This window comes from Cynocephalus volans, chromosome 3 (genome assembly GCF_027409185.1).
Source record: "Cynocephalus volans isolate mCynVol1 chromosome 3, mCynVol1.pri, whole genome shotgun sequence".
In the NCBI taxonomy this organism is placed as follows: domain Eukaryota; kingdom Metazoa; phylum Chordata; class Mammalia; order Dermoptera; family Cynocephalidae; genus Cynocephalus; species Cynocephalus volans.
The window spans coordinates 74,540,837-74,567,492 of record NC_084462.1 but is presented as its reverse complement, the minus strand read 5'-3'; the positions used below and the strand labels follow the sequence as shown (position 1 = coordinate 74,567,492).

Here is a 26,656-nt window from a genome sequence, read left to right as displayed (position 1 = left end):
ATACTAGGCAGTGTATAGGTGCTGCTGGAAATGATTCAGAAGGAAGGAGACACTAATAAAAGAACTAAAGGCCTTATGAAATGAGAGGGGATGACCAGACACAGAGCATATGTGAAGTGTTGAGTTTTGGTAAGAGAGATCCTTCCATTCTAACTAGAGAGAAAGGTTGGGTGATGAAGTAGGTAGATTTATAGATGGTGGCATAATGAGTTCCATTTGATGGTTTCTCAACTATGAGGCAAAGTCTTTAGCAACATGAAAAGAGAATATTAAATGGTCATCTCAGAGTAGTAATAGGAAAATCATAGCGGTTGCCTATTTCTCAACTCCTAAGGCTCCCTAATTGTTTAACATTTCTGAGATTTCGACTTAATTGTCATTATTCTTTTCTTGCAAATTCCTGCTTGTTCTTCAGACCCATCTGGCCCACCACCTCCTGTGCCACCACATCTGGTACCCATCTTACCTCCATTACTATAATGCACTGAAGTTTGTGTTTGCTTCCCTGCCAAGACTGGTAAGGCTCTTGAAAAGCTTGGTCTGTGTCCCTAGTGTCAGGTTCCATGCAGAACATTTAAGTAAAGATTTTCAATAAATGTTTAACATAAACTCTAATGAAACTTTGTGGAATTTACAACTAGGAGAATTTATTAGAGGGATATGGAAGTGCCAAGGATTAACCAATCCCTAGAATAAAGTAGCTCATAGGATATCTCTGCCTGTTTAAAAAGACACTACTTTGGCTCTACTTGTTGCTGTCAATGCAGAGTGCTCCTGCACCATTGCAATATGGACACACCACCACACTGGCTTTCATTTTAGTCCTTTCATTTTATTCAAATGCGAAAACATATGTTCCAAGATACAAATTGTAGTTATACTCAGTTGTGTTTGATTTAAAAACGTCAATTATGCTTTGTTAACAACTTCCAAAACCAAATGCAAGTTATAACTAAAGTGTTTCCCAGTCCATGCTGGAAAATAACCTTTAGCATTTTAGAAGCTACTCCAATTTCCACTCTACAAAAAGGAAAATGATACAAATAGAAGGTTAATGAACAAAGTTTAATATGAAAGACTTGCTGGAGAGAACTTGAACCATTACTAAGGAGACTAAGAAGGATACCTGTTTCTATTCCATACTATAGCAACCGGGCTTACACACTCCGCAGAACTGCATTTCTGGTCCTATCTGAGGCATAAATATGTACCTCACATCCCTTTTATTACATCATAGGAAGTCCAACTCTTCATCAACAGGATTTAAAATTTGTTAATAGTTTAAGGTTCTCTTCCTAAGAGAAAGTGGGTAAAAGGAAAACTCAAGAGTCTATAAACCAAAAAATGAAAACAATATTTAAATGTACTCTGATTTAAACAATTTCAAATGAGATTGAACTGAGTAATATAGAAACTTGTATCATTTTAGAAGGAAAAAAGCTTAAAAGGTACCTGAATGTTTCAATATTTATGGTATCAAATGATACAATTTTCATTTTTGAGTCCAAAAATTTCCCCCCACTATTTAGTTTTGCTATATAATAAAGGCTAATAACTTATATGTTAGTATGAACACATTCACTTTGGCTGATAGCAAAACAGATTTTTTTTTTGACATTCTATGTTGCCAAAGAATTAGACAAATGTCCGGCATCAAAAATCAAAACAAAAAAACTAGCTCAGTACTTTAAGTGCACAATATTAGAATATTTTATTTAGGTCAGCACATGTTTGTTACTATGACTAATACTGCATGCTATTTATAAAATTAGACGTATAGTCTTTTTCTGAAGACTTAAGCCAGACTTCAGTTCCCACCTACTCACCCATGGTACTAAAATGGATCAAAGATGGCAAATAAATCAGACAAGTCAGCAAGAGAATGGCCTTTTTTATAGTACCAATTAGTGTCATGCATTAGCAGATAAGACTAAGAATACAGCTAAACAAATCATCAAAATATGGTTCTTCAGCTTGTTTTTCCACAAAAATTTTAATTATTTGGAAACTACCTGGTCTAATTTTTAAGATGAATAAAATTCTTTTATTTTCAGGAAATGTGGGTAGAAAAAGGTAACACTAAAGAATGGTATGCCAATATTCAATTTTAAAGAATTTATTTTCCCATTTGTAGAGTAACATTACTGTAAAATCCACAGTTACTGCAACACCTAAATTGCTTAAAAGAACTCCTAAGAATTTTCTTGAAGCATATTTTTAAAAAACTGAACCAAAATAATGTACATTTTATCCCTAAACATTGTGTCATTAAAGTCCGCATAATGTCCTCTGTATAAATCAGTGATGTTACAATAATATACACGATCTGATTTTTATCCTAAAGACTTCTGACCATGTATGATATCCAAGATAGATCCAATACCTTTAATGTCAGACTGTAGAGACATTTACAATCCTAAACAAAAGAAGGAAAAGCTTTATATACAGGACAGGAATCTGACAGTTTAGCTGTTTGCAGCATCTGCTTGGCGAGGCCATCCTTCTTCTTCAACTCCAGAATCATACTCCTCTTCAGAAGATTCTTTCGTTGGAGCCCTATTACAAAAAGCCATATTGGTTTGTTTGTTAAATGAAAACTGGAAGTAAACATGACTCAAAATAGTAATTTAATCCCTAAAAAAAGCCACAAAAATAGAAAATACTAACAGCACTTTTAATTAAGATTGCTAAGTAGTGAAAGATGGGAAACAGACAACACAACCAAGAGTTGCAAGTAAATTTCCCAACATTTTCCCTAACAACTTTATTAATAAAATAAATGAACGATAAGGCTTCAATAGTGAAGGCTTACAAAATCCTTTTCTCCAGGAAACAAAATAGAATCTGTTATTTCAACTCAAATGCTTGACATTTAGCAAATATATATGGTAAAAAAGCTGACTACTTCTGACTAAATGTGACTTGACTCAACTAAGTCAAAATTATGATTCAGACCACCACAATTCCTTTTAAAGTCACACATCAATGTCAAACAATGAAAATAAAAGATTGTGTCTCACTGAATAACTAAGACTGTTCAAAACCAATCTACTGCCTCCAAAGTTATGTTGGAAGATAACCAAACATAAAACATAACATACCTTGTTGACTGAGTTAAACAAAAACGTAACTTTTGAGTAGGTAATATTAGTGTCAATCACTATAAAATAAGTATTTATTGAAATAAATCAGGGGTCAGTAAACTACTACGTGCAAGCCAAATCCAACCCACTGCCTGCTGTTGTAAATAAAGATTTACTGGAAAACAGACATGTTCATTGTGTATGGCTGCTTTTGTCTGATGAGGGCTGTGCTGAGTAGCTGCAATACAGACTATATGGCTCTAACGTACTTATCTAGCCCTTTATGAGAAAGTTTGCTACCCTGGGAATATATACATAAAGCAGTGAAAGATGTATCAAATTTGTCAATTGATATATACTACTGAGAGAAAAAATTATGACAACAAAGTCTTGATCTTATAAAAGACATGAAAAAAGTCATTCATAAATTAGAGAATTAGGGGGCTGGCCCGTGGCTCACTCGGGAGAGTGTGGTGCTGTAACACCAAGACCATGGGTTCAGATCCCATATAGGGATGGCCGGTTTGCTCACTGGCTGAGTGTGATGCTGACAACACCAAGCCAAGGGTTAAGATTCCCCTTACTAGTCATCTTTTAAAAAAAATAAAAATAAAAAGTAAATAAATTAGAGAATTAGCAGCAAAGTTCATTTTATCTCTTCATTTGGATTATTTTTATGTTTCTTTTGCTACTTTTTTCTTAGGGAAAAAAAGTGGAGGACAATTTTAAAGGTCAATTTTCAAAAAGAAAAAAAATTTTCAAAGACTTATAAAACACTATTTTTTTAAGAACCCAAATTAGATTATTCTACAGAAAATTTATGAGATTAGGGGATTAGCTCAATTGGTTAGAGCATGGTGCTGGTAACACCAAGGTCCAGGGTTTGATCCCTGTATTGGCCAGCTGCCAAAAAAAAAAAAAAAAATATGAGATTACTGCTTCTCTTCTAAATATAAGGATTTTTATGCAATTTTTAAATGACAGACCAATAAACCATAGCAATAAGGAGATGATCTTAAATTTTAGATCTGTTCTGGCTTGAAAATACACTTTACCGGATATATCCTGGTTCCTTTTTTCCTTCTACTACTTCTTTGTCAACCTCCACACATATAATATCAGAATTAGGGACTTCAAACATTGGTTCTAGTAACAGCTTTTCCTAAAGAGATAAAAAGGAATGAATTACATGGAAAACAGATTACACACAAAATACTTTTATTCTATAGGATACCAACTGACTCCATTCACTCAAGAAATATTACTAAATCTCTATTATACACTAGGAACTGAATGTTGAAGTCAATGTAAAAGCTTTCACATATTCTTTCTTTCTTTCTTTCTTTTTTTTTGTGACCGGTGAGGGGATCATAACCCATGGCTTGGTGTTGCCCGCACCACGCTCAGCCAGTGAGCTCACCAGCCATCCCTATATAGGATCCGAACCCGTGGCCTCGGTGCTCCCAGCGCCGCACTCTCCCGAGTGAGCCACGGGGTCGGCCCCACATATTCCTTATATTAAATCAGCTTTTAACTAAATTCAGAGAAATCATTCTTTAAGGGAAGACTACTTGTGGTTCTGCCTATTTAGGTCAACACACACATACAAAAAGACTGTACTTTCAGACTCAGATGTTACTCAGAAGCATTTCTGGCTTATTCTATGACTGAGCAGGTTAACTCATAAATCCTTACTTTGAAAATGGTTTAATCCTAAATCGCCTGTACCAAGATCTTCAGTTTCAAACTATGACTTCAAATGAGCACTTGTCTCAAGTGCTGCGGATCTTAAGTTGTTAACTACAGAAAACCAGCTTTGCCTACAGGTAGGGGCTGGATTATATTCTGTCTAAGGAAAATACTATTTAAGTACATCAGATTTCCTAAAAAAAATGTCAACTATATCATCTACTCTTCTACTTTGCATGTTTATAAATCTGTCCTTAATCAGTAACACCTTAAATCCAGGCCCTCATCAGAGAGTATAATCTCAAACTGTGATGGATGTGTAGTTCCGATTAAGAGTCCTAGAGTGAGAGAAGTGACAGCTGTGAAATCCTTAAAAGAGACCAGGAACATGTGCTTGCTTTGGGAGAATGTAGGGAAACAGTAACCCACTGTACAGCCAGACATGGTGGACAGAAGAGAGAACTCTGAGAGAGTGGGTAGTAGCAAGAAAATAGGCTGGGTCCCTAGGATCTGTGACAAAATAAAAAATAGTGAGTTCATACCATGCTGAATTTGGTAAAATGTCATGGCATCTGCAACTTACAAATAAAGAATGGGGATTTTAATAGGTCTGAGAAAGGGCTCTGGGGCTTAATCAAAGGCCCATATAGAATTTCCTGAAATTCTCCTTCCCATGATCCTGATTTTCTCTATTTTCTTAATCATATTATGTATGTGTCCTTCATTGCAAACCACTTAAAGTTCCCTTTTGGAAAAAAGCAAAATATAATCTACTGTGACAAAAAGAAAAAAAAATCACAAAAAATATATAACCTTAGGCCAATACTCTAGATGTATTTCCAAAACAAAACAGGGAAGCTTAACACTCTCAAAACTCAGACCAAGAAATAATGTAAAATAACACCAACTTACCATTATGGATCGAAGGCCTCGTGCACCTGTTTTTCGTTCTAGTGCCAATCTGGCTATTGCTTTCAAAGCATCCTCAGTAACAGTCAGTTCACACTACGAATACATCAAAAATAAGTGAGAATTTAAGTAATTCTTGAAGATATTTTCTTAAAATAACCATACAGCATTTGATCTACTAACTATTTATTACTACAGGGCTGGCCAGTTAGCTCAGTTGGTTAGAGCACAGCCTTATAATACGAAGGTCAAGGGTTTGGTTCCCCATATTGGAGAGCCGCCAAAATAAAAAATAAAAAATAACTATTTATTACTACCTACCACCATTCCTAGTCTTCTTAGAATCACAGAATTTTAGAACTGAGAGGAACCAATGCCCTGACTTTACAGAGAAGGAAATAAGTTCCAAAGGGTTAAGTAAACTGATTCAGTGATAACTCAGAAACACAGGCAGGGTCAGAATCTATATGTCTTGACTGATCCTATCCCCTTTCAGACTGAAGTATCACTTAGACTTTTCCTCCTAGAAAACCTTCATTGGATCCCTATAACTACATTTTAAACTATATTTTAAAGAGTGTTACTAACCCTCTCTTCATAATAACCCATACTTCATAAAAGTTACTAAATAGCTTTTGGTTATTAATTTCTACCTCCAGAAAATGTAAAGATGTGAAGTTTAAATGAGGTGATTATTTCTCATGGTGTTTTTGAATGCTGCCTTCAAGAAGCATTTGGTTCTATCAATTAACCTATGACAGTATCAGGATTATGAATCACAAGTTTGTTCTTAGTCCTTGAAGAGACTTCCTACATTAACATAAACTTCCTAGGGCTTTTTTCAACATTTATTGAACCCCCACGTGTTTACATATTAGAGACTGAATGATGAATTAGATATCAAGCAACTTATAATCTATTGAGTGGTGACAGGTTAACAAACTAACATTCACAGCCCAGTGTATGCACATGGTGCTAAGGGAGCACCAAAGTAGGGGCATCTAAATAAGACTAGGGGACCACTGAATGATTTTAAGCTGGGGAGTAAAAGAATTAGTCTTATGTTTATTCATTCAATAAATATTTATTAAGAACTTAATATCTATTAGATTGGCACTGTGTTCAACAGTTTAAAAATGATCCATTCTGGAAGTAAAGTAGAAGATAATGATATTTTGGTGGCTGTGGTCAGAGACACACTTGAGACAGGGAGACCAATTAGGAATCAAATGCATGGGTCAGGGTGAAGAATGATAGAGGTGCTTGACTTGAGGCAGTGGCAGTGGCAATGGAGAGAAGACTGATATTTAGAGACATTAAGTTCATAAAACCCAAAACATCTGCTGTCTGATTGGATGTGTGTGTGCTAGTGACCTCCAGGTGTTGGTTGCAGAGACGTAAGATGTGGGAGCTAATAAAACTTTACTTAGACAAAAGTGTATAAAAGTATACACAGTCTGTCACACGTAAGCATTTAGAATGTCAAGGCTGAAAGGACAATCCTGTTGTCTGGCTTGGAGGGGTTGGGGTAGACTGATGGCATCATTTCTCTCTATAAATACGTCCTTGGGCTTTATGTTAGTTACAATGATGATTTTAACTCAGAGGAAATAAAGCTTTTTTTTTTAAAAGTTAACTTCTAAATATCTAATATGACGTAATGTGCTTTGATTCCTAGATCCATATTTAGTGAGGAATAGGCTCGTAAACCCAAAGAGAATTCCTTTTTAATTTGTTGGGCTAATTTATATAGAATTTCATTAGCAAGAAAATCATAAATTAACTAAGAAATAAAAATCTAACCTTATCCATGCTGAATAAGGCCTGGTACTGAGGAATAACGGCATTACGTGGCTCAGTTAGAATTTGTACAAGTGTTTTCTCATCTAGGCTATGCAAAGGAACTACCACAGGCAACCGTCCCACAAACTCAGGAATCATGCCAAATTCAATGAGATCTCTGGCTTCCACGTGACGTAATAACCGATCTTTTTCTTCAATGTCTTGGTGAGTATTTGATTCCCCACTTCTATTAGCAAGGTCTGCAGCAGCTGCAGCCCTTCTGCCTTTTCCCAGATTAGATGGTGTTCCAAATCCAAGATACTGCCAAAGAAAAGATGCATATTGTAAATAGCAGAATGAAGTTACTCTATATTAAGTACTTTACATGCATATCTCACGTGATCTTTGCAACAACTCTACAAAGAAGGTTCTATTATCACTCACATTTTATAAAGGAAAAAAACAGGCTTATAGAGGTTAAGTATCTTGGCCAAGGTCTTATAGCTATGAGTGGCAAAGCCAAAATTTGAACTCAGATCTGTTTAACGTTCACAACTGACAAACTAATCACCATGTAATAACTAATTCTCAAAGAATGAATTCTAATAAAAGTAGACAGGTAAGAACTATAAAGGGAAGTCCCTTAGAACTCAAATAATGAAGTTGCAGAATTTATCGAAAACCTCTAGACAGGTATGGTTTCTAAAAGATGTAACAACTATGAAAATGGAGATAGCAATTTTTTTGTAACCAAAGTTAATTTTGTAATACTGTAAACTTAAGTAGTGCCTATGGAACAAGCAGCCTTACAAGAAAATTATCCACAAGTGTCTTAAGTCACTGCTAAATATTGTACTAAAATGATTTGGAGCAGCACACATCAATCTATGAATTAGAATAATTTCAATCTTATAAAGAATATATAAAGATGACATCAAACAAGAATGCTAACTTTGCTGAACAAGGCTGGGTATCTAAAGATATATGGAACTTGCTGCAGTCAACATAAAAGAGCTGTACTCCAGGCAACTATCAGAAAGTTTAATTTTCACATTTTTTGTCAAAAGTACAAGAGAAGGACATGATATGTGAGAACATAACCTAAGCTAAAAATCTGTTTGCAATGAACCAAATGTTTATGTCCCCCAAATTCATATGTTGAAATCCTAATCCCCAAGATGATGGTATTGGGAGGTGGGGCTTTTGGGAGGTGATTAGGTCATAAGGGTGGAGTACCCATGAATGGCATTAGTGCCCTTACAAAGAGACCCCAGAGAATCCCTCGCCTTTCTGCCATGTAAGGTTACAGTGAGAAGACAGCTGTCTATGAGGAAACAGGCCGTCACCAGAAACTGAATCTGCTAGTGCCTTGATCTAGGACTTTCCAGCTTCCAGAACTGTGAGAAATAAATTTTTGTCTGTAAGCCACCCTGTCTATGGTATTTTGTTATAGCAGTATGAATGAAGTAAGAGACTATTCTTCTGATTCTCTAAGCTGTGTACATCAGAAAGCAAAATACCTTTCATTCAATAATTTAAACATTTATTAAATATTTATTATATATATGTAAGCATATATAGTAATATATATATATGCATTACATATATAATCAACATTTGATATATATATATATACACATATACATATATATATCAACATTTATTAAGCATTATTATAAACTACTGGGGATATAAGCCTGAAGACAGCCCTTAACCTATAAAGGGGCTTATTTAGAGGGAGAACAAAGGAGGGTATTAAAGTATCATAGGTACAATGATAGATGTCTGTACAGGGCACTGTGGCAGTGGAAAGAAAGAAAAGATCCATGTATTGGGGAGAGAGGTGACCAAGAAAGCCTTCCTAGAGGAACTGACTAATCATTTAACAGTTTGACTTTTAAAAGATGAATGGGTATTTACCAACTGGACTGAGGTAGGGGAGGGCTTAAGCAAAGGCAAGAGGAATAAAATTTAGGACTGTAAGCAGTTTCATTCGGTTGAAATATAGGTCTGTTATTTAATATTGTACCCTTAGCTTTCAAAGGGTGTTCATAAAACTAATAGCCATGTGAATGTTTTTAATCCTCTATAAAATCACTCTTGAAGAGTCTCTTCTGTCTTAGTCTCCTTTTCATAAAGATCTATGTGACAAACTCCTTTTTTAATTTTTTCTCTCCCAAAGACCTCATATGCTTCCTTTTTCAGGTAATAACTAGAGCCCATGATTTCCCCCTATTTTTCACTAAGAAGTTCATAGCTAAAAGGAGTGACTTCATTCCTAATAAGTCAGAACTATCACCTAAACCTTCCTTTTACATACGTTTGCTTATTTTTCTGACATTACTTTTAACTGTTCTGTTCTACATGCTTCTCGCTTTAAATCTTTTTAGGAAGAATGAAGTAGTATTAATGATAAATATCAGAACGTGGAATAAAAAAATAAAATAATAAATAAAAAAAATAAAAGAAAATAAAAAGAAAAATAAAAAAAAGAACGTGGTCCCTGCCTTTGGTTACGGAATTTCAAATACAAGCTTATCTCTCTCATACACATATGAAAAAAGAAATAATTTTTCTAATTTGTTAGGCTAATTTATGCAGAATTTCAATAGCAAGAAAAACAAGTAGTTTTCATACCTAGTTAATTTATGTTTTTCTTGCTATTGAAATTCTACATAAATTAGCAGAAAAATAAAAATCAAACCCTATACATGATGAATGAGGCTATACAAAGGGCAACCATACCATCAACAGCTACTTAAACCAGTGCATTCAAGGCCAAGGAGACTTAGAGCAAGCAATATAGCAAACAGCTGATTTATGATATACTCATTTAGGTAGAATGCTGAATAATAAAAAAGTGATCATTTGTGGCTAGCTATTATGTAAAACACAAAAACATGGAAAATACAGGTGTGTTCTGGACTTCTCGCCACTATGTTGGCATTACATTTTATTGTAATCAATCAACAGATAGGTAATGGGCAAGTACCTTGACGATTTGAAGAAACGAGTCCCAGTCTCAGTTAAAAGTAGGGCTTATAAGAATGTTTAAGAAACATCTATAAAACTAAGTGGGATCACAGCACTTTCCCCCCAAAATGCTTCCCTCCATTTACAAATGTCAGTAGTGATTTGTGATAGACTATAAGCAGGGGCAATGGAGATAAGCTGTTTATTGGGCTCCAGAGAATTGGGCAGGAGGAATGAATAGAAATTTTACTGATACAGTAGCTACCTCAAATAATTAGAAAAAAAAAAACCTCCTTAGATAAAATATAAAGTTGAATTCAACAAGTTACACTTTAAAAATGTCCATACACAGGTGATATTTAGAAATCTTCCAATTCACTAGTCTGAAAAAAAAAAAAAAGTAGGAAGATATTTCTGATATGCTCTAGAAAATCTAACCTCTTAAAAATCCATGACTCGTAGCCAGAGACATGAGAATAGAAACTTAGTGTCCATCCTGTAACTTTCAATGCTCTCTATCCTTCTAGCAACCCCTCAGAAAAACTTACCTTTTCATTTTTCCTCCTGCTGATGATTCTGTCTAAACCATTGAAAGCACCAGATGCAACAAACAGGATGTTTGTTGTATCAACTTGCACTGTTTCTCCACGGAGCTTTCGGGAATTCTTTTCTGGAACGTTGACTATCGTGCCTTCTAGTAGTTTTAATAAGCCCTAAATAAACAATAAATGATTTATAGCATCATCATATAAGTGCTTTATTTATTATATTTTAAATAATGGGATTCAATGGGGAAAATAATATGTGGTTATGGTCAATGAGCATAACTAGTGAAAATTCCTCCATTTCTATAACTAATGTGAAAATATAATCCACTTATCATTATTAATAATTCATAAATTTGGGCTTGCCAGTTAGCTTAGTTGGTTAGAGCATGGACTTATAACACAAAGGTCACAGGTTCAGATCACCCACCCAAAAATAATAAATTTACTTGAAATGGTTACAGGATTCCTGATGTATTAAAATTCAGGAGTTAACCTAAGAGGTTGTTTTTGATAGTAAGGACATAACTCTGACATAAAAGACAGAATTATGACTCTATAAAATGGTACTCAAACATGGTGAGAACATTCAAAATTTTAAAATAGTTAAAGATTTGTCCTTTACATAAATTAAAATTCTATTCTATGCCTAGCATTAAACTTTGAGAATACCTATATTTTGAGGTAGCTTTATAAAACAATTATCCAGCACATTTTTATAAGTGTGAGTCTACCTCTCCCTGTCTGTGTCATAAGAACTGAAGCAATTTTCCTCACCCTTTAGTGTATGTCAGTCAATTACCACTAAAAGGTCAAGTTGGCCAATAGATCGTTGTGACTTCAATTATGACTCTGCAAGGGATTAAACACTATTTTATACCTATCTTCTAAATGGAAGAAATAAGCAACATGTACATATTTCATTTGTGTCTAGTTAAAACCAGAACTTTCTTCAAGAATCTTCTAGAAATGATTAACTGGTCCTTTAAAGAACAAAAACAAAAATTAAATATTGTGTTTTCTTCAAAATATCTTTAATTTCCTAAGAAGGGTAAATTGTTACTAAAATCATCAACAATAACTTTCTTTTAGAATCTGAACTACTTTAAAATGGTATATGGAGTCTGAGGTGAGAGAAATAAAACAATCTAATTGAATGTGAAACCAAACGTACAATATTTGGGAGGTTGATGTATTCCCTTCCTTTTAGTGGGCTTGAACAAAATATTCAACTGCTTACTTGCTGAACGCCTTCTCCACCTACATCCCGTAACTGATGAATGCCTGGCACACTGCCAATCTTATCTACTTCATCCAGAAAGACAATTCCTATAATTTAAGGAGGATTCTATTTATAATATGAAAAAGATATACACGAGACAGCCTCAGCTTTAAAAGACTAGGTAGCTAGAGAGCAAGGTTATTCAATCTTTCATACTTAACATATGCAATGGCTTGATATAAAAATACACTGCTATCTCTCCCATTCATCATTTTGTGCAACTGTTTTGTAATTTATTTTAGCGAATGTTATCTGGGTATGATAACCAAATCTCTTTGACAATAGTTATCTACCCCACTAATGTACTCAAGTTATTATGGGATGTGAGCTAGAGTATAGAACAGAAGCAGAAGGTATATACAGTACTGTGAAACTTTAGCTTACTCTTTTTCCCACCTTATTCTTGTCTTAAAGGAATTTGGACAGGAAGCTATCAAGCTCTTCATGTAAATAAGGAAGATGATAGATGGAGAAAGGAGAAATGCAGAATCTATGATATCTTATAGGTCAATGGGCTAATATGTTTCTAGACTCATCCTACACTCTCTGCCCTTGCCCCCATCCCACCCCTGCCCTAACCCCAGCATGAGGAGGCTGGAGGAGAATTAGAACAAGAAAAGCAATAGTACTAAGAACCTAACAGAATAGTAATTTACGCTGTTTTCACCCTAGCAGTCATCTTAGTGACAAAAAGGCAGAGCAAACTTTGTGGGTCTTAACCAGTGTACTAAATAGTATGTAACATAGGTACTTTCATATAATTACTTACAGAATTTTAGTCCTTAACTCAAAGTAAGAATTATATTACCTCTTAATATTAGACTGCTTCCCCAATATACTAAATCTGGGGACAGACAAGCTATGCTGAAAACATACCTTGTTGTGCTTTTTCTACATTATAATTGGCATCCTGGAGTAGTTTGGCAATCACAGATTCAATATCTTCACCTACATATCCAGCCTGAGTCAAAGTTGTACAGTCACAGATAGCGAAAGGGACATCAAGGCATTTAGCCAGAGTTTGTGCCAGCAGGGTTTTACCTACAAATAGAAACAGAAACTAAAATTTTATTAAAAATGCATTGCCACACAATTTTTCTACAAAAATGCAAAATAAATTTGAGTAGTATGTAATAAAAAGTTGTTAACTGTTATATCTTTTCTCTACCATTATTCAGATTGAGTTGTATGTTATTTATTTTATTATTCTCATTAAGATGTTAGGGACTGGCATAAAGGGCAACATCAATGCCTCAAATTCAGCTTGAAGCCCATGCATGAACACTGATAATGTACCAAGAAGACTGGCCTTAGATTTTCTTCTCAAGAGTCAGAATACCTCAATCACAAGATACAGTTACAGAATTGTTTATATTCTATTTTTTAAAATAAGTAGTAAGTTTTCTCAGGAAGATAATTTACCTGACCCAGTTGGTCCAAGCAGCAAAATATTACTTTTTTCAAGTTTTATGTCATCATGAGCAGAATCCAATACTTCACCTCCTCGTTTTTCCTGAGGTATTTGCTGATTTACCTGTTGCTGCATTGATGCTCCTAAGGCATTACCATGTGGGCTAATTCCAGCAATTTGAAGCAATTCTGAAAAAATGCCAAAGGAATTACTAGAGCTTCATTTGAATTTACTTGAAAAAAAAAATGCTGCATAAAATCCAATATCTAAAACCAAGCACCCATTCAGAAAAATTTATATTTTGACATTCTGTCCCACCTAAAAAAAGAAAATCTCAAATTATCTACTGACAAATGTACAACACACAATGATTACACAAGGAACCTCAAACAAAGGAAATGGATTCTTTTTACCCTCCTTATTTATGTAAAGTGTAAGAATGCTCCTTCACACAAGGGAAAGCACCATTAATGGAAGAACAGTGCTAGGTAGGCATCAGAAAGCTTTAGCTTTGTACCTTCCTTTGTCTGTAAATAGCTATATGATCTTAAGCAAGAGATATAAACTGAGTTTCTGTTTCCTAATCTACAAAATGGCAATAATACCTGTCCTATCAATTTCAAACACATGGTTGAAAGGTGTAAGAATAAAATGTAATTGATTCAGAGGCACTTTGAAAGATAAACAGAGGTACACCATTATTTTATTTTTTCCAATACAAATGAAAACAAGCAGGGCTGTAGAGAAAGGAAAAAAAATATGAATTAGGGAACTTGGATTCTAGCCTCAGTTTTGTAGCTGTGTGGTTATAGGACCATGGTAAGTCACTTAATTTTCCTACAAGTGCTTTAACATGATAATACTGAGACATATGACCTCTACAGTCTCTTCCACATCTAAAAATGATTCTGTGAGTCTACCAGAAAAACTAAATATGGTAAACCTCACTATCCCTGTCCCTATGTAAATCTCTGATTTTATTGGATTTCAACTGGATCTTTCTAGGATTCCTTTATTAGAGAGACAACACTTAAGTATATGGGTTGATATTGCTGGTAAACTATCAGTTTATCAGAATAAAAATGAATCTTTATTCTCACTTTCTCTTGGCTGAGGGAAGGAATCCAAATAGTCTTTAAAGATTATTTAGATTTGTAAATATCCAGACTATTCCTAGTTCTCAGGATCTGACGTACCTGTGATCATACTATCAAACTTGTTTATATTTTCTGGATTTATTTTTAGTTTTTTTCTAAGAAATGCATTAAGATTATTAATATTTCCCAGTGCATTATTATTTTAATCAAACCAGTAGATAGAATAATAGCTCACCACAGCAGACCCACCTATTATTATGGTCCTATTCCATCTAGCTGTCTCTTTCAAACTACAGTATCTTCAAACATGGTAAAGGGTTATTCTATTCAAAAAATAATAGGCATTCAATAAACACTTGAATTTAATTAAATTGTGCTACATTTGAGGGTTCATGATTAGTGAATAATTCACAATGGGTATGAAACGTCAGAATAGCCACTCTCCTTGGTATTATCAGTTCCTTCCATACCTCCACTGAACCATTTGATGCTTATAGGGGCAATCCAGGGCTGGAAACAATGAACTGGGGCTTATTCATAATTTGCAAGACTATGAAAAGTTTCATAAATACCGAAAAAGAAACTGTGGTTTCTGGCAAAGAATAGCCAAGAGATAATTTGCCTCCCCAAAAGTTCCTGTCACCTAAAAGCAGGCAAGCTCTTATTGTAGTGTGACCTCCAAAAAAAAAAAAAGACATAAAATAGCAAACTACAGATTTAAAAAAATACAACTCCTGTTAATGTCTATGTTTATAGAGGAAAACTATATATTATTTCTCCAAGTTATGCTTTAAAAGAAGTATCACAACAGAAAAGATAAAATCAAATACATGAAATAACCCAACATATACAAACTACGCAAATTAGTTATGAAAAATTATTCGAAAGTTTCACATACATATACATATGGTGGATTGAATAATATCCCCCTAAAACTCACTGAAGCTTGAATTGTGTCCCCTATTATGTATTAGAAACTTGGCCCCCACTGTGACAGTTAAGAGAGTGGGAAATCCTATTCTGGTAATTGGGAGGTGGAGCCTTGAAAAAGTGATTGGATTGTAGGACCATACATTAGTGAATGGATTAAAAATGGAGGTCAGGCGTGTGGTTCTGAGGGCTTTAAAAGAAGAGGAGAGTCTGTCTTTCTCTCCCTGCTCTCTCTGCTTCCACTATCTTGCAATGTGAGACCCCTGAGTCACTGTCGCCACCACCAGATGGACTTTGGACTTCCCAGCCTCAGAAACTGTAAGCAATAAATGTAATTTTTCTTTATAAATCACCCAGTTTCAGTATTTTGTTATAAGCAACATAAACGGACTGATACAACATATAATAAACACATTAAGATAATACACTTCTTTCTTTCTTTTTTTTTTTTTTTAAAGATGACCGGTAAGGGGATCTTAACCCTTGACTTGGTGTGGTCAGCACCACGCTCACCCAGTGAGTGAACCGGCCATCCGTATATGGGATCCGAACCCGGGGCCTTGGTGTTATCAGCACCGCACTCTCCCGAGTGAGCCACGGGCCGGCCCAAGATAATATACTTCTTTCTTGTTAATACAAGCAAATACATGGCTACCATTACTATTGATGAGACACTTCACTGAAGTAAATCTCAAAAGGAAGAATGACTACAGAGCAGGCCCTTAGGAGAGGTGACTTACTTGTAAATCTGTACTCATCTTCCCGTCTTCGTATTTCTAACTCTAAGAAAAAGGATGAAAATGGCAACATGAAAATATTATGTACTTATTTAGTTTGGGAGAACAAATAACTGGTATCCCACTTCCTGCCCATTTCCAGATATATTTAAACGGTGTGTTCATTAACATTTTTTCAGCTTTTTATGCTATGAAAGAATCTATATGCTACATTCTTTCTATATATACATACACATTTTTTAAAAAACATGCTTAATGATGGCTGTTCAGTTGCTAATATTAACATTTGTCAAATACAAAATTAGTATCTATTTTAAGACAAAAGAATAATAATTTAAGTCTTCAAAAAAGTTAAAACCCCTCATACTATAAATATCGAAATTATCTGCTCTTCCCATACCTAGAACAGCTTAAATATTGATTTACTGACTGAAAGAACCAAAAAAAATTTTGCTCCATGACTAGACAGTGCTATTTGGACCTTATAAAAATGAAGGTTCCAAGACTTCCATTAGTTATGACGTACGCTTTCTAAAAATAAATAACTGATACACCACATAAGTACTTTGCAGTAAGTTCAACAAGTGAAAAAGTGTCTTCATTGAAATCAGTTATATATTTAGTAGCTACTAAAGGTAATTAAAAGATAATATAGCTTTATAAATTTAAGTATTTAGGAGAACTCTCTCAAATTGTACAGTGATGACTAAAGAATCTAAAATAATGGATTGTAGGCCTATATCCCAAATCAGGGCTCTCGCCAACAAAATAAAAACTTAAGTACTCACATTTTACTCTATTCATAGTTGTTTTTTATAAAATCACTCTATTAATATAACACATTCTATTAATATACTTTGTGATCTCAACTTACTGTGGGCAGTAAGTATATTAATATATTAGAATCTATTATTAATAGCAACTGCACATTGAATCACTTACAAATATGCCCTAACCTTGCACTCTGTTGCTGGGGCCCAGAGAGGAAAAGAATGCTGGATATGTCACATTAACAATTATCATCTCCACATATCTCTGACTTAGGCAAATGAAATTCTGTGTTCTGAACCCAAAAGAGAAGAACTCAGAGTGGTACTGAGCATCCCAATGATGTTTCATCAGGAAATAGTTGTGGTGAAGTATATAATTCAAAGACAATGTCTCAATCTGTCCCAGCGGCTTTCAAAGATTTTTTTACTGAGACCCTCAATAAGAAATACATTTTACTTTGTAACTCAGAACCCATGCACATATAACCAAAAATGAAAGTTTAAAAAAAACATTACTTAAATACAAGATAATGTATTCTGGTATTTTCTAGTCACACCTATTAAATTTTTTTTAAGAAATGCTGTTGGCAACCTACCAAAATAATTTCATATCCCACTGATGGGAACCGACTTGCACTTTGAAAAATGCTGCACTATACTAAAAGCATTTTAAGATGAAAGCAAGGAGTTACAAATAAAGATTACTTCTAAGCATAGTAATCTCTATTTTGGTCAATTATAAAAACACTAACCTCTAGGTGTTAATGATGTCTGCTTCTCAACCTCTGCTTGCTGTCTCAGATTAGCTGGGATATTATTATATATTCTCTTATAATGATTGTACACAGCAACCGAAAGCACTTTCTTAGCAAATGACTGGCCAACAACATACTTGTCGAGGTAGTTATAAATCTGAAAAATGATTAGGTATGAATAATTTACTACTATTAGGTATGAATAATTTACTATTATTAGGCATGAATAATTTACTATGAGTTATCATAAAACCACACACTTAAAAAAGTTATATACCGAGCATATTTGCTTACAGTTTTACATATGAACAAAGACTCTCATTAAAATTAAAATGCCAAGGGCATGACATATTATGCAGTAATGATTCAAAGGCATTAAATCCTAAATGAAGAAAAACAATTCATGTGTTCTCTAGTTTAATGAAGTATCACTGTACACTACTAGTGCTATACTAGTTTCTACTCTATAAATATTCACATGGTTCCTAAGTCACTTGACTTTATAGAGGCTTTATTTAGGCTTTATATATGCAAAGTAAAAAACCAAATTAAAAAAAGTATTCCATATTCTATAAACAACATTGTCAATCCTAATTTTTTTTTTAAAGTTAGTATTAAAATTACTTGGAATACCTACACATGCCACCATGGGTCTAAAGGTATCATCATTAATGTAAATCATTAAAATAAATCTTTTCTACACCTTTCTCAATCATATGAACAATATTCTTCACAAAGATAATATATTATAGAACTACCCTTTTCAGAAATAGGCATTATATAATAAAAAGCCATTATACTAGCAGTATCTATGTGTTTTAATACTCACAAATATTTAGCTTTTTCTCAGATATTAACTTCAAAGCTACTCGATTACCTAAATGACAATCTGAAAGCTTTAATCTTAATGGAAACTAAAGCTCTATTCCACACTTGGATATTGCCAACACTTTAGAACCTGGAGTAAATAAATTCCTTAAGCTTTTAGTGAATAGAAATGAACTGTTAATATTCACCAACTTCTGAACATAGTTCAATTGCTTACATTCTAGAACTTTGAGTCAGATGCTTAAAGTCTACACAAATTAGTAGTATAAAGCTTAAAAGCTATATTTTCAATTACATCATCCATTTTTGTATGACAAACTGTTTAGTTGTTGACCATATACATTTTATTATAGTTTTTTAAATCTTCATTCCTCATAAATTATACTCATGAATTATTAAAGCTGTCACAGCACATTTGGAGGTAGAGACCAATGCACTGGTATCTAAACACTGTAGAAGAAGAAAGATACACTGAGGCAGAGGGTGATAAATAATCTAAGTGTGCAAACATCTGAGACGCAGCCAGAACAGAGCACATGGCCAGGGCACAAGGGCTTCCTGTTCTCAAAAAGTGTACACCAAGTACCCAGTGGAACTGATGGTAGACAAGACCAAATCACACTCTGCCTGAGAGCCCAGGAAAGAGCTCATGCCACAAAAGCCACGGTACTATACAAGACAGTCCTGGAACACTGGCTGTGGAAAAATTACGTGCTTATATTGTTAGACTGAAGGCTGTTTTATCATAAAACAGACTAATTTAAGGGGGATAATTGCAGGCTAATGTTATTTAGGGGCCCAAACTAACAAAAATAAACCAATAGCTGCTCTATTGTAAGGATATTATTTCAGATTAACTTGGTATTAACACCATTTTAATTTCATTATTACTGAATATAATAATCATAATACGGGAAAAAGCAAAGGACTCCATACCTAAATTTGAAGTATCAAATATCAGTAACAATTTAGCCAGATATAGTCCATATTAAGAACTTATAATACTTGTTTAGACACTAGCATTAGGATTCAGTGTAAATCAGGGAGAGGGAAGAAATGGAATGTTTTCAAAATAAAATGCTTAGAAGACTGAGCTAAGACTTATACCTTCTTGGGGGGAGGAGGTGGTTTCTGCTGGAATGCCAATTTTACAGCTTCTGCTGCTGATTCTGGTTCTTTAATTATACTTTTCTTTGAGTCTGCTTCAGATAGCACAACAAAAAAATGATGACATTTTTCACACTTGACAAAACGCGTGGATGCTGTAAAAAAACCAACAGATCAGTAGAGGGAAAAAAAAAAATCCAACTATGTTTAACTTTAAAGACTGTAAATGCAAGCTATGCACTTAACAGAAAGTAGCTTGCAGTTCACTTCACTAGCTACACAAACAACCAGTTTATACAATATGTATACTGCAAAAATACATGAGTTCAGGAAACTACCTTCTGTTCATTTCCACTAGGATTTTTCATTTTGTGATATACTTCATTAAGAGAAAAGACTGATTTTCTTTCAACTTCCCATTCACTAGAGATAATTTGAAAAGCCACTTTGAGAATAATCACCTTATTTTATGGAAATACCTAAATGAACAAACTGTGAAAAAAAGTATAAGTAGATTAATCTATTTTTCCAATATTTTATTATTAAAAATTTCAAAAATACATAAAAGTTGAAAGAATTAAAATCTTTTTTAATACTAAAACTGTAAACAGGTATATTCTTTAGGTTCTCTCAAACCTATTAGCATTTTTAAAAGTTGGTAAATATATAAAATTATTTCCTACCTTTTAAATTTCATCTTTAACTATTCCACTAATTCTTATTTCTCTGACCAAAATCACTAAAAAAATAACTAAATAACAATTTTCTCAGTCATACTGATTTGATTTAGTCATACAGCTTTTGAAAGCAACACGAGAGCAATTAAAAGTGAGAATAAAAAGGGTTTCTCAATTCCAATACATCAGCTATAGAATATCCTGTATTAAAGCAAAAGTGATTTACTTTTCTTTTTTCCTTTTTTATTTTATTTTATTTTATTTTATTTTATTTTTTTAAAAGATGGCCTGTAAGGGGATCTTAACCCTTGACTTGGTGTTGTCAGCACCACGCTCTCTGAAGTGAGCTAACCAGCCATCCTTATATAGGGATCGAACCCATGGCCTTGGTGTTATCAGCAAGCACACTATTCCAAGTGAACCATGGACTGGCCCTTTTTCTCTCTCTTTTTTTAAATATGGCTATAGGATGTAGACATATGGACATACATAGACATATACTCTAACCTTCTCCAAGCCTAATCCTACTAATGGTAACCAGGGACCTCAGAAAGGAGCATGGTAGAGAATCCCATATAGATACAGATAACAGACACAAAGCTGGTATGTCTAAGTAATACATTTTTGTGTTATCTTTCTGTAATCCAACTAGAAAGGTAGAAATGCAGAGAAAAAGAATAAAAAAAAACCCCAAAAAACTATGGGAAGTTGTCTCCTTTGGGAAAATTATAAATATAAATACCTATCCATAGAATATAGGGAAGACTGCACTGGCAAGCACACCTAAATCTTCCCAAAATATTCTAAATGAAAAAAATAGACAATTTGACATTTAAGAAATAAATTTCATTATTGGTACAATCAATTCAATTCTTATGTTTCATTTTTAACACAAGGCCAATTAAAAATACAATCTGGATAAATTCTAGCAGCAAATTTTAAAGTACAAAAGGGTTCATCCATGATTTCTACTTACTGATCACCTATAAATGCTTACTTACCTGAAGAAAAAGATCACGCTATTCCAAGTACCTGCGATTATCATAAGCCTAAATACATAATCACCATTTCCCATCAATGGGAAAGATAAGTCAATGCCTTTATAATGAAACACCAGTTTACAATTGTTACTGAGGGTAAACAAGGCAAGGATTAAAGGGCAGAGAAGACTATGATCTAGTTCAGTCTGTGTGACAGGAAAATCTGGCCTAAGAACACAAGAACAGAATATTTCCCTAAGGAAATTAGGTCAAGGGGGAAGAGATTACATACCAATAAGTCACACCCCTCTTTGCTTACTGTTGAAAGGCTGATTAAATCCAACTTAAATATCTGCAATACAATTTTACACTGAAACATGTTTAACATATACCCAAGTTCAAGGATTCAATTTTATTTAACAAAATGCTTTTCAGGAAGAAAAAGAAAAAGAAAAAAACAAGCATCACAATGCATATTTCTTTACTTCTAAAAACCAGGAGCAAAAATCTAATTTTGATAATTTACTAGGAGATAAATAAACCTCTTTCCTTTAAATGACTACTAAAAAATATTCTATATTCCTTTATATAAATACTGCATCCACTAAACATGCTTGTATAATATGCCAAAGACAATAAAGACTGTCTTAGTAAAAACCTTTTTGGGAGATTTGTTTAAATGAAAGTTCCTTTTGATTCTAAACACATTTCAGGGTCTAACATAAAATTTCCAAACTACTGCAGAAAAGTTTAACTCCAACATCAAAGACACATAAGTACAATAAGTCCTCAAAAAGTATTATATACATAAAAATAAAAACTAAAAGCTCTACCTTAAATAAAAGTAGGTAGACTATTCATATTTGACAAGTTATTTTTTTAAATGGGCAAAAGAAAACTAAAGACTAGTATATATTGGTCCTTATAGTAAATTCTGCACTTTATAATACATATAATACATTTTGCTCTTTAGCAGCAGAGCAGAATAGAGATCATACAGCCCACAAAGCCTAAAGTATTTACTATTTGACCTTTTACAGTAAAAGTTTGCTGACGCCTACTATAACAACATTTAAAAGGAAAGAGCTTCCCACAGACTAAGAGAAAATATCTGCAAATCATGTATCTGAATAAGGGTCCAGTATCCAGAATATATTTAAAAAACTCTTCAAATCAATAATAAAAAGACAACTCAATTTTAAAATGGACAAAGGATTTAATCAGACATTTCTCCAAAGAAGATATACAGCCAATCAGCACATGAAAAAATGCTTAACATCATTAATCATCAGGTAAATACAAATCAAAACCACAATGAAATATCACTTCTCATCTACCATGAATAAAAAAAGACAGGTAGGTAATAAAGAGGATGTGAAGAAACTGGAATCTTCATACATTGATGGCTGGATTGTAAAATGGTACAGCTGCTGTGAAAAACAGTTTGGCAATTCTGTAAAAACTAAACACAGAGTTGCCGTATGACCCAGTGATTCCACTCCTAAGTATATACCATAGAAAATTAAAAACATATGTCTACACAAAAACTTATACACGTGTTCATAGCAGCCTTACTCTTAATAGCCAACAAGTAGAAACAATCCAAATGACCATAAATTGATGAATAGCTAAACAATGGAATATTACTCAGCCATAAACAGCAATGAAATACTGACACATGTCACATCATCAATGAACCTTGAAAACATGCTAAGGGAAAGAAGCCAGACACAACATACCACATATTGTATAATATCCAGAATAGACAAATCCATACAGACAGAAAGGAGATTAATGGTTGCCAGGAGCAGGTGGGGAGGAGGGTGGAGAATAACTGCTAGGGACTATGGGGTTTCTTGTTGGGGTGATAAAAATGTTCTGGAATTGGACAGTAGAATAACTGTAAAAAATGATGAACATACTAAAACTATTGACTGTACACTTTAAAACGGTGAAGCATCTGGTATGTGAATGATACCTCAATAAGAAAAAAAATTTTTAAAGAAAGCACTAGGCCTGTACATATTAACATTACATAGCTCTCAAAACATTGCTTATTAAAAAAAGCAATTTCCAAAAACATGAAAAATATACCATTTATATCTTTTAAAAAGTCATATGTTCAATGAAGATATATTACAGAAACTTTAGCTTTATTGATAATGTTTTACTTTTTATAAAGGAGGATATATACATGTATTCCTCGAGTAATTAAAAGTATTAAAAAAGACAAAAAGTGGACAATTACCTAAATAGGCCATTCACAAAAGAATTACAAGTTACCAAAAAGCATATAAAAAGATGTTTATAAACTGGTAACAACATAAATGTACATTTAAAAAAAATAAGGAACCTGAAATCAAACAAAACTCTCTTTAGAACTAGGATGAGCCAATTTTTAATGAGAAGACACAGAAGGCCATCACCATTCAAAAGAATGCACTCTGAAGAGACTTTTATAATGAGTAGGCAAAACCAAGGGAGGAGGGGCTCATTGCACTGCTGGAGTCTGCAAGTAAAGCTCCAGAGGACAGGGACAGTGTCATGTTCATCTGTGTATTTTCTAAACCTAGCACTGTCTAATTCAACATATATTTCCTTACTAAATATAAGTGTGTACTCTTCTATTACTCTTACCTTGTACATTTTCTACTCCCACATCTCCACCGCCAGTTAGAATTCCCAAAGGAGGGGCCGGCCCATGGCTCACTTGAGAGAGTGTGGTGCTGATAACACCAAGGCCACGGGTTCAGATCCCTATATAGGGATGGCCAGTTAGCTCACTTGGGAGAGCGTAGTGTTGACAACACGAAGTCAAGGGTTAAGATTCCCTTACCGGTCATCTTTAAAAAAAAAAAAAAAAAAAAAAAAGAATTCCCAAAGGAAACAGGCCTCAGCCTTGATTTGATTACACTAAAGCAGTCTTTCCACACTTGGCCTAACTATTAAACACAGAGATTCTAGGAACCCACCCCACATCTACAAAGTCTTAATGTCTAGGGAAGCAGCCTGGAAATTCTGTTTAACAGTCACTCTCAGTGACTATTCCCATCTGGCAAGTTTTGAAAATACTGCATAAAAAAAAAATAAATTTAATCTGAAGAGTAGCTAGTTTATCCCTAAAGAATCTCTAATTGGTAGAAACGTATGAGATAGAAACTTCTGAATAGCAAATCTTCATTGCTATGTGGCCTTGAATGAATTACTTAAACTTGCTAAGTCTCAGCTTCTTCATTTATAAAAATGTAGATACTCATTTTCCTGTCAAAAATAAGTTTGTGACAATAAAATTTTATATGTTGGCATTTATTAAATGTTGGCTTCTTTCCTTTTCTACTTTAAGAAATTATTCTTTAGGTCTATAAAGGTTAAAGTCTTTCTTTGAACAAAAAAAAAAGAAAAAAAAGAAAAATTGATTAAAATATATATAATACAACCCTCCCCTTATTAATTGGGCAATTCTCAGACTCCAGAATTTTATTATATCACATCAAATTTGCTTAGAAAGTTTTATCACATTCAGTTCTACCACTTTCATTTTATGTTGTGATCCAAATTAAATTTCATTCAGACTGATTCTTCTTTTACCCTTACTAGGCAAAACCATGAAGAGAACCTCTAATACTCCAACTACAAAATAGGGCCTCGTTAAAAGTCTTTCTGAGACATAAAAATGTGCTACATATAGTATTTTTCATATGGTGCCTATCATTTTAATAGTAAATGTGAAACTGTAACTAAAGGCTCAATACTAAGGTTAGAATATGGAAAATCCTCTCCAGCTAATCATCAGAAACTGAAAGTCTTACCAAACCTGACTTTCAGCCTTTTTACAACTGGATTGTATAAGAAGGCTGACATGGTAGTGTGATGTAATTTACCCTTGAGTCATTACCATTAACTCTAAATGGTGTGGGCAATGAGATTTTTTGATTTTTTGATTTCATTAAAGAAAACATTTGTAGTAGTATCTTTGCATTTCAGAGTTACTGACACTAACAGCAAAAGTAGGGGAGTTGATTTGTTTCTATTCGGTGTCTGAATCATTAATAAATATCAGATGCTTCTTAGAATTGAGGGTTAGGGCTTACCTCCCATGGTAAGTACTCAGATAGGGAAATTAACTTAATATTTAAGTGACGGACCTTCCCAGCCATACGAAATGCTCAGTAGATATTTGACGAATGTAGTAATAAATACAGAATAAATAAGTGTTGGTTCTCCTCTAGTGCAATGATCACACACAAAAACTCAAAAAACCCAAATTTGAAATAACGACAAATAAGCAAAATAAAAAGGCAAATATTTTTCTTAGATTATCTCTCATACCATAGTGCAAAGAATTACCAGTTCTGAGGATTTTTAGTATCTGCTGAACTTACCAGAGAATCAGGTAAGTTCAGGAAGAAAATAATTCTGGTTTATATAATTTATATATTTCTATACATTTAATGATTTGTAGAAAAGGCAGGAAAAAAGAACACTAGAGGAAGTTAATACTTACACACAAAGGTCTCTACATGTGTGCACAAGTCACCACATTTAGGACAGCGCAGCTGGTTTCCACCTTTCCCAGAATTCCCAGAGCCTGATTTCTTATTGCTTCCCTCACTTGCTGATTTCTAATGTTTGTGGAGGAGGAAAAAGAGTGTGTCAATTATTAGTTTCAGGCAACCATTTTATATGTAATTTAAATATAAACAATATTGTTTGTAACAAATCTTATAATTTTTACAATTTCTAGAATGGAATTATTAGTATAGATTATATTTCTACTATCACTGGTGTCAAAAGATCTATTTACCACAAAAATCAAATCAGTTCTAGTAAATACATTTATTTAATTTGTAGTCCTCCTTTACAGGGTATGTGCCAGAATGTATAATAAGTAGCTTTCTTTTGATGACTTAAACAAGCACTAGGAAAAAAGTTATTAAAAGTAAAAAACTACATTTTAACAAAATTGAATCAGGAGTTATCATTATGGCAGGTAGTGACTCATAACATTCTTAGATCTAATTTTTCTAATCTCTAAAATGGGAATAATTTGGGGCTGGCCCATGGCTCACTTGGGAGACTGTGGTGCTGATAACACCAAGGC

At 33.7% G+C, this 26,656-nt stretch overlaps 1 protein-coding gene across 1 annotated transcript in view; it reads right to left on the bottom strand.

The window, feature by feature from the left end:
• Positions 1–811: 811 nt before the first annotated feature.
• The window catches only part of CLPX (caseinolytic mitochondrial matrix peptidase chaperone subunit X), a 35,131-nt gene continuing 9,286 nt past the window's right edge, over positions 812–26,656 (bottom strand). Inside the window, exons 3-14 of the mRNA XM_063091484.1 lie at positions 26,060–26,177; positions 19,899–20,053; positions 17,961–18,120; positions 16,442–16,483; positions 13,686–13,862; positions 13,140–13,304; positions 12,222–12,310; positions 10,985–11,149; positions 7,485–7,784; positions 5,685–5,777; positions 4,139–4,245; positions 812–2,556 (exon numbers count right to left, since the gene is read on the bottom strand). Coding sequence (XP_062947554.1) covers positions 2,466–2,556; positions 4,139–4,245; positions 5,685–5,777; positions 7,485–7,784; positions 10,985–11,149; positions 12,222–12,310; positions 13,140–13,304; positions 13,686–13,862; positions 16,442–16,483; positions 17,961–18,120; positions 19,899–20,053; positions 26,060–26,177 — 1,662 coding nt within the window. The 3' untranslated portion in view covers positions 812–2,465. The remainder of the gene's footprint in view (positions 2,557–4,138; positions 4,246–5,684; positions 5,778–7,484; positions 7,785–10,984; positions 11,150–12,221; positions 12,311–13,139; positions 13,305–13,685; positions 13,863–16,441; positions 16,484–17,960; positions 18,121–19,898; positions 20,054–26,059; positions 26,178–26,656) is intronic.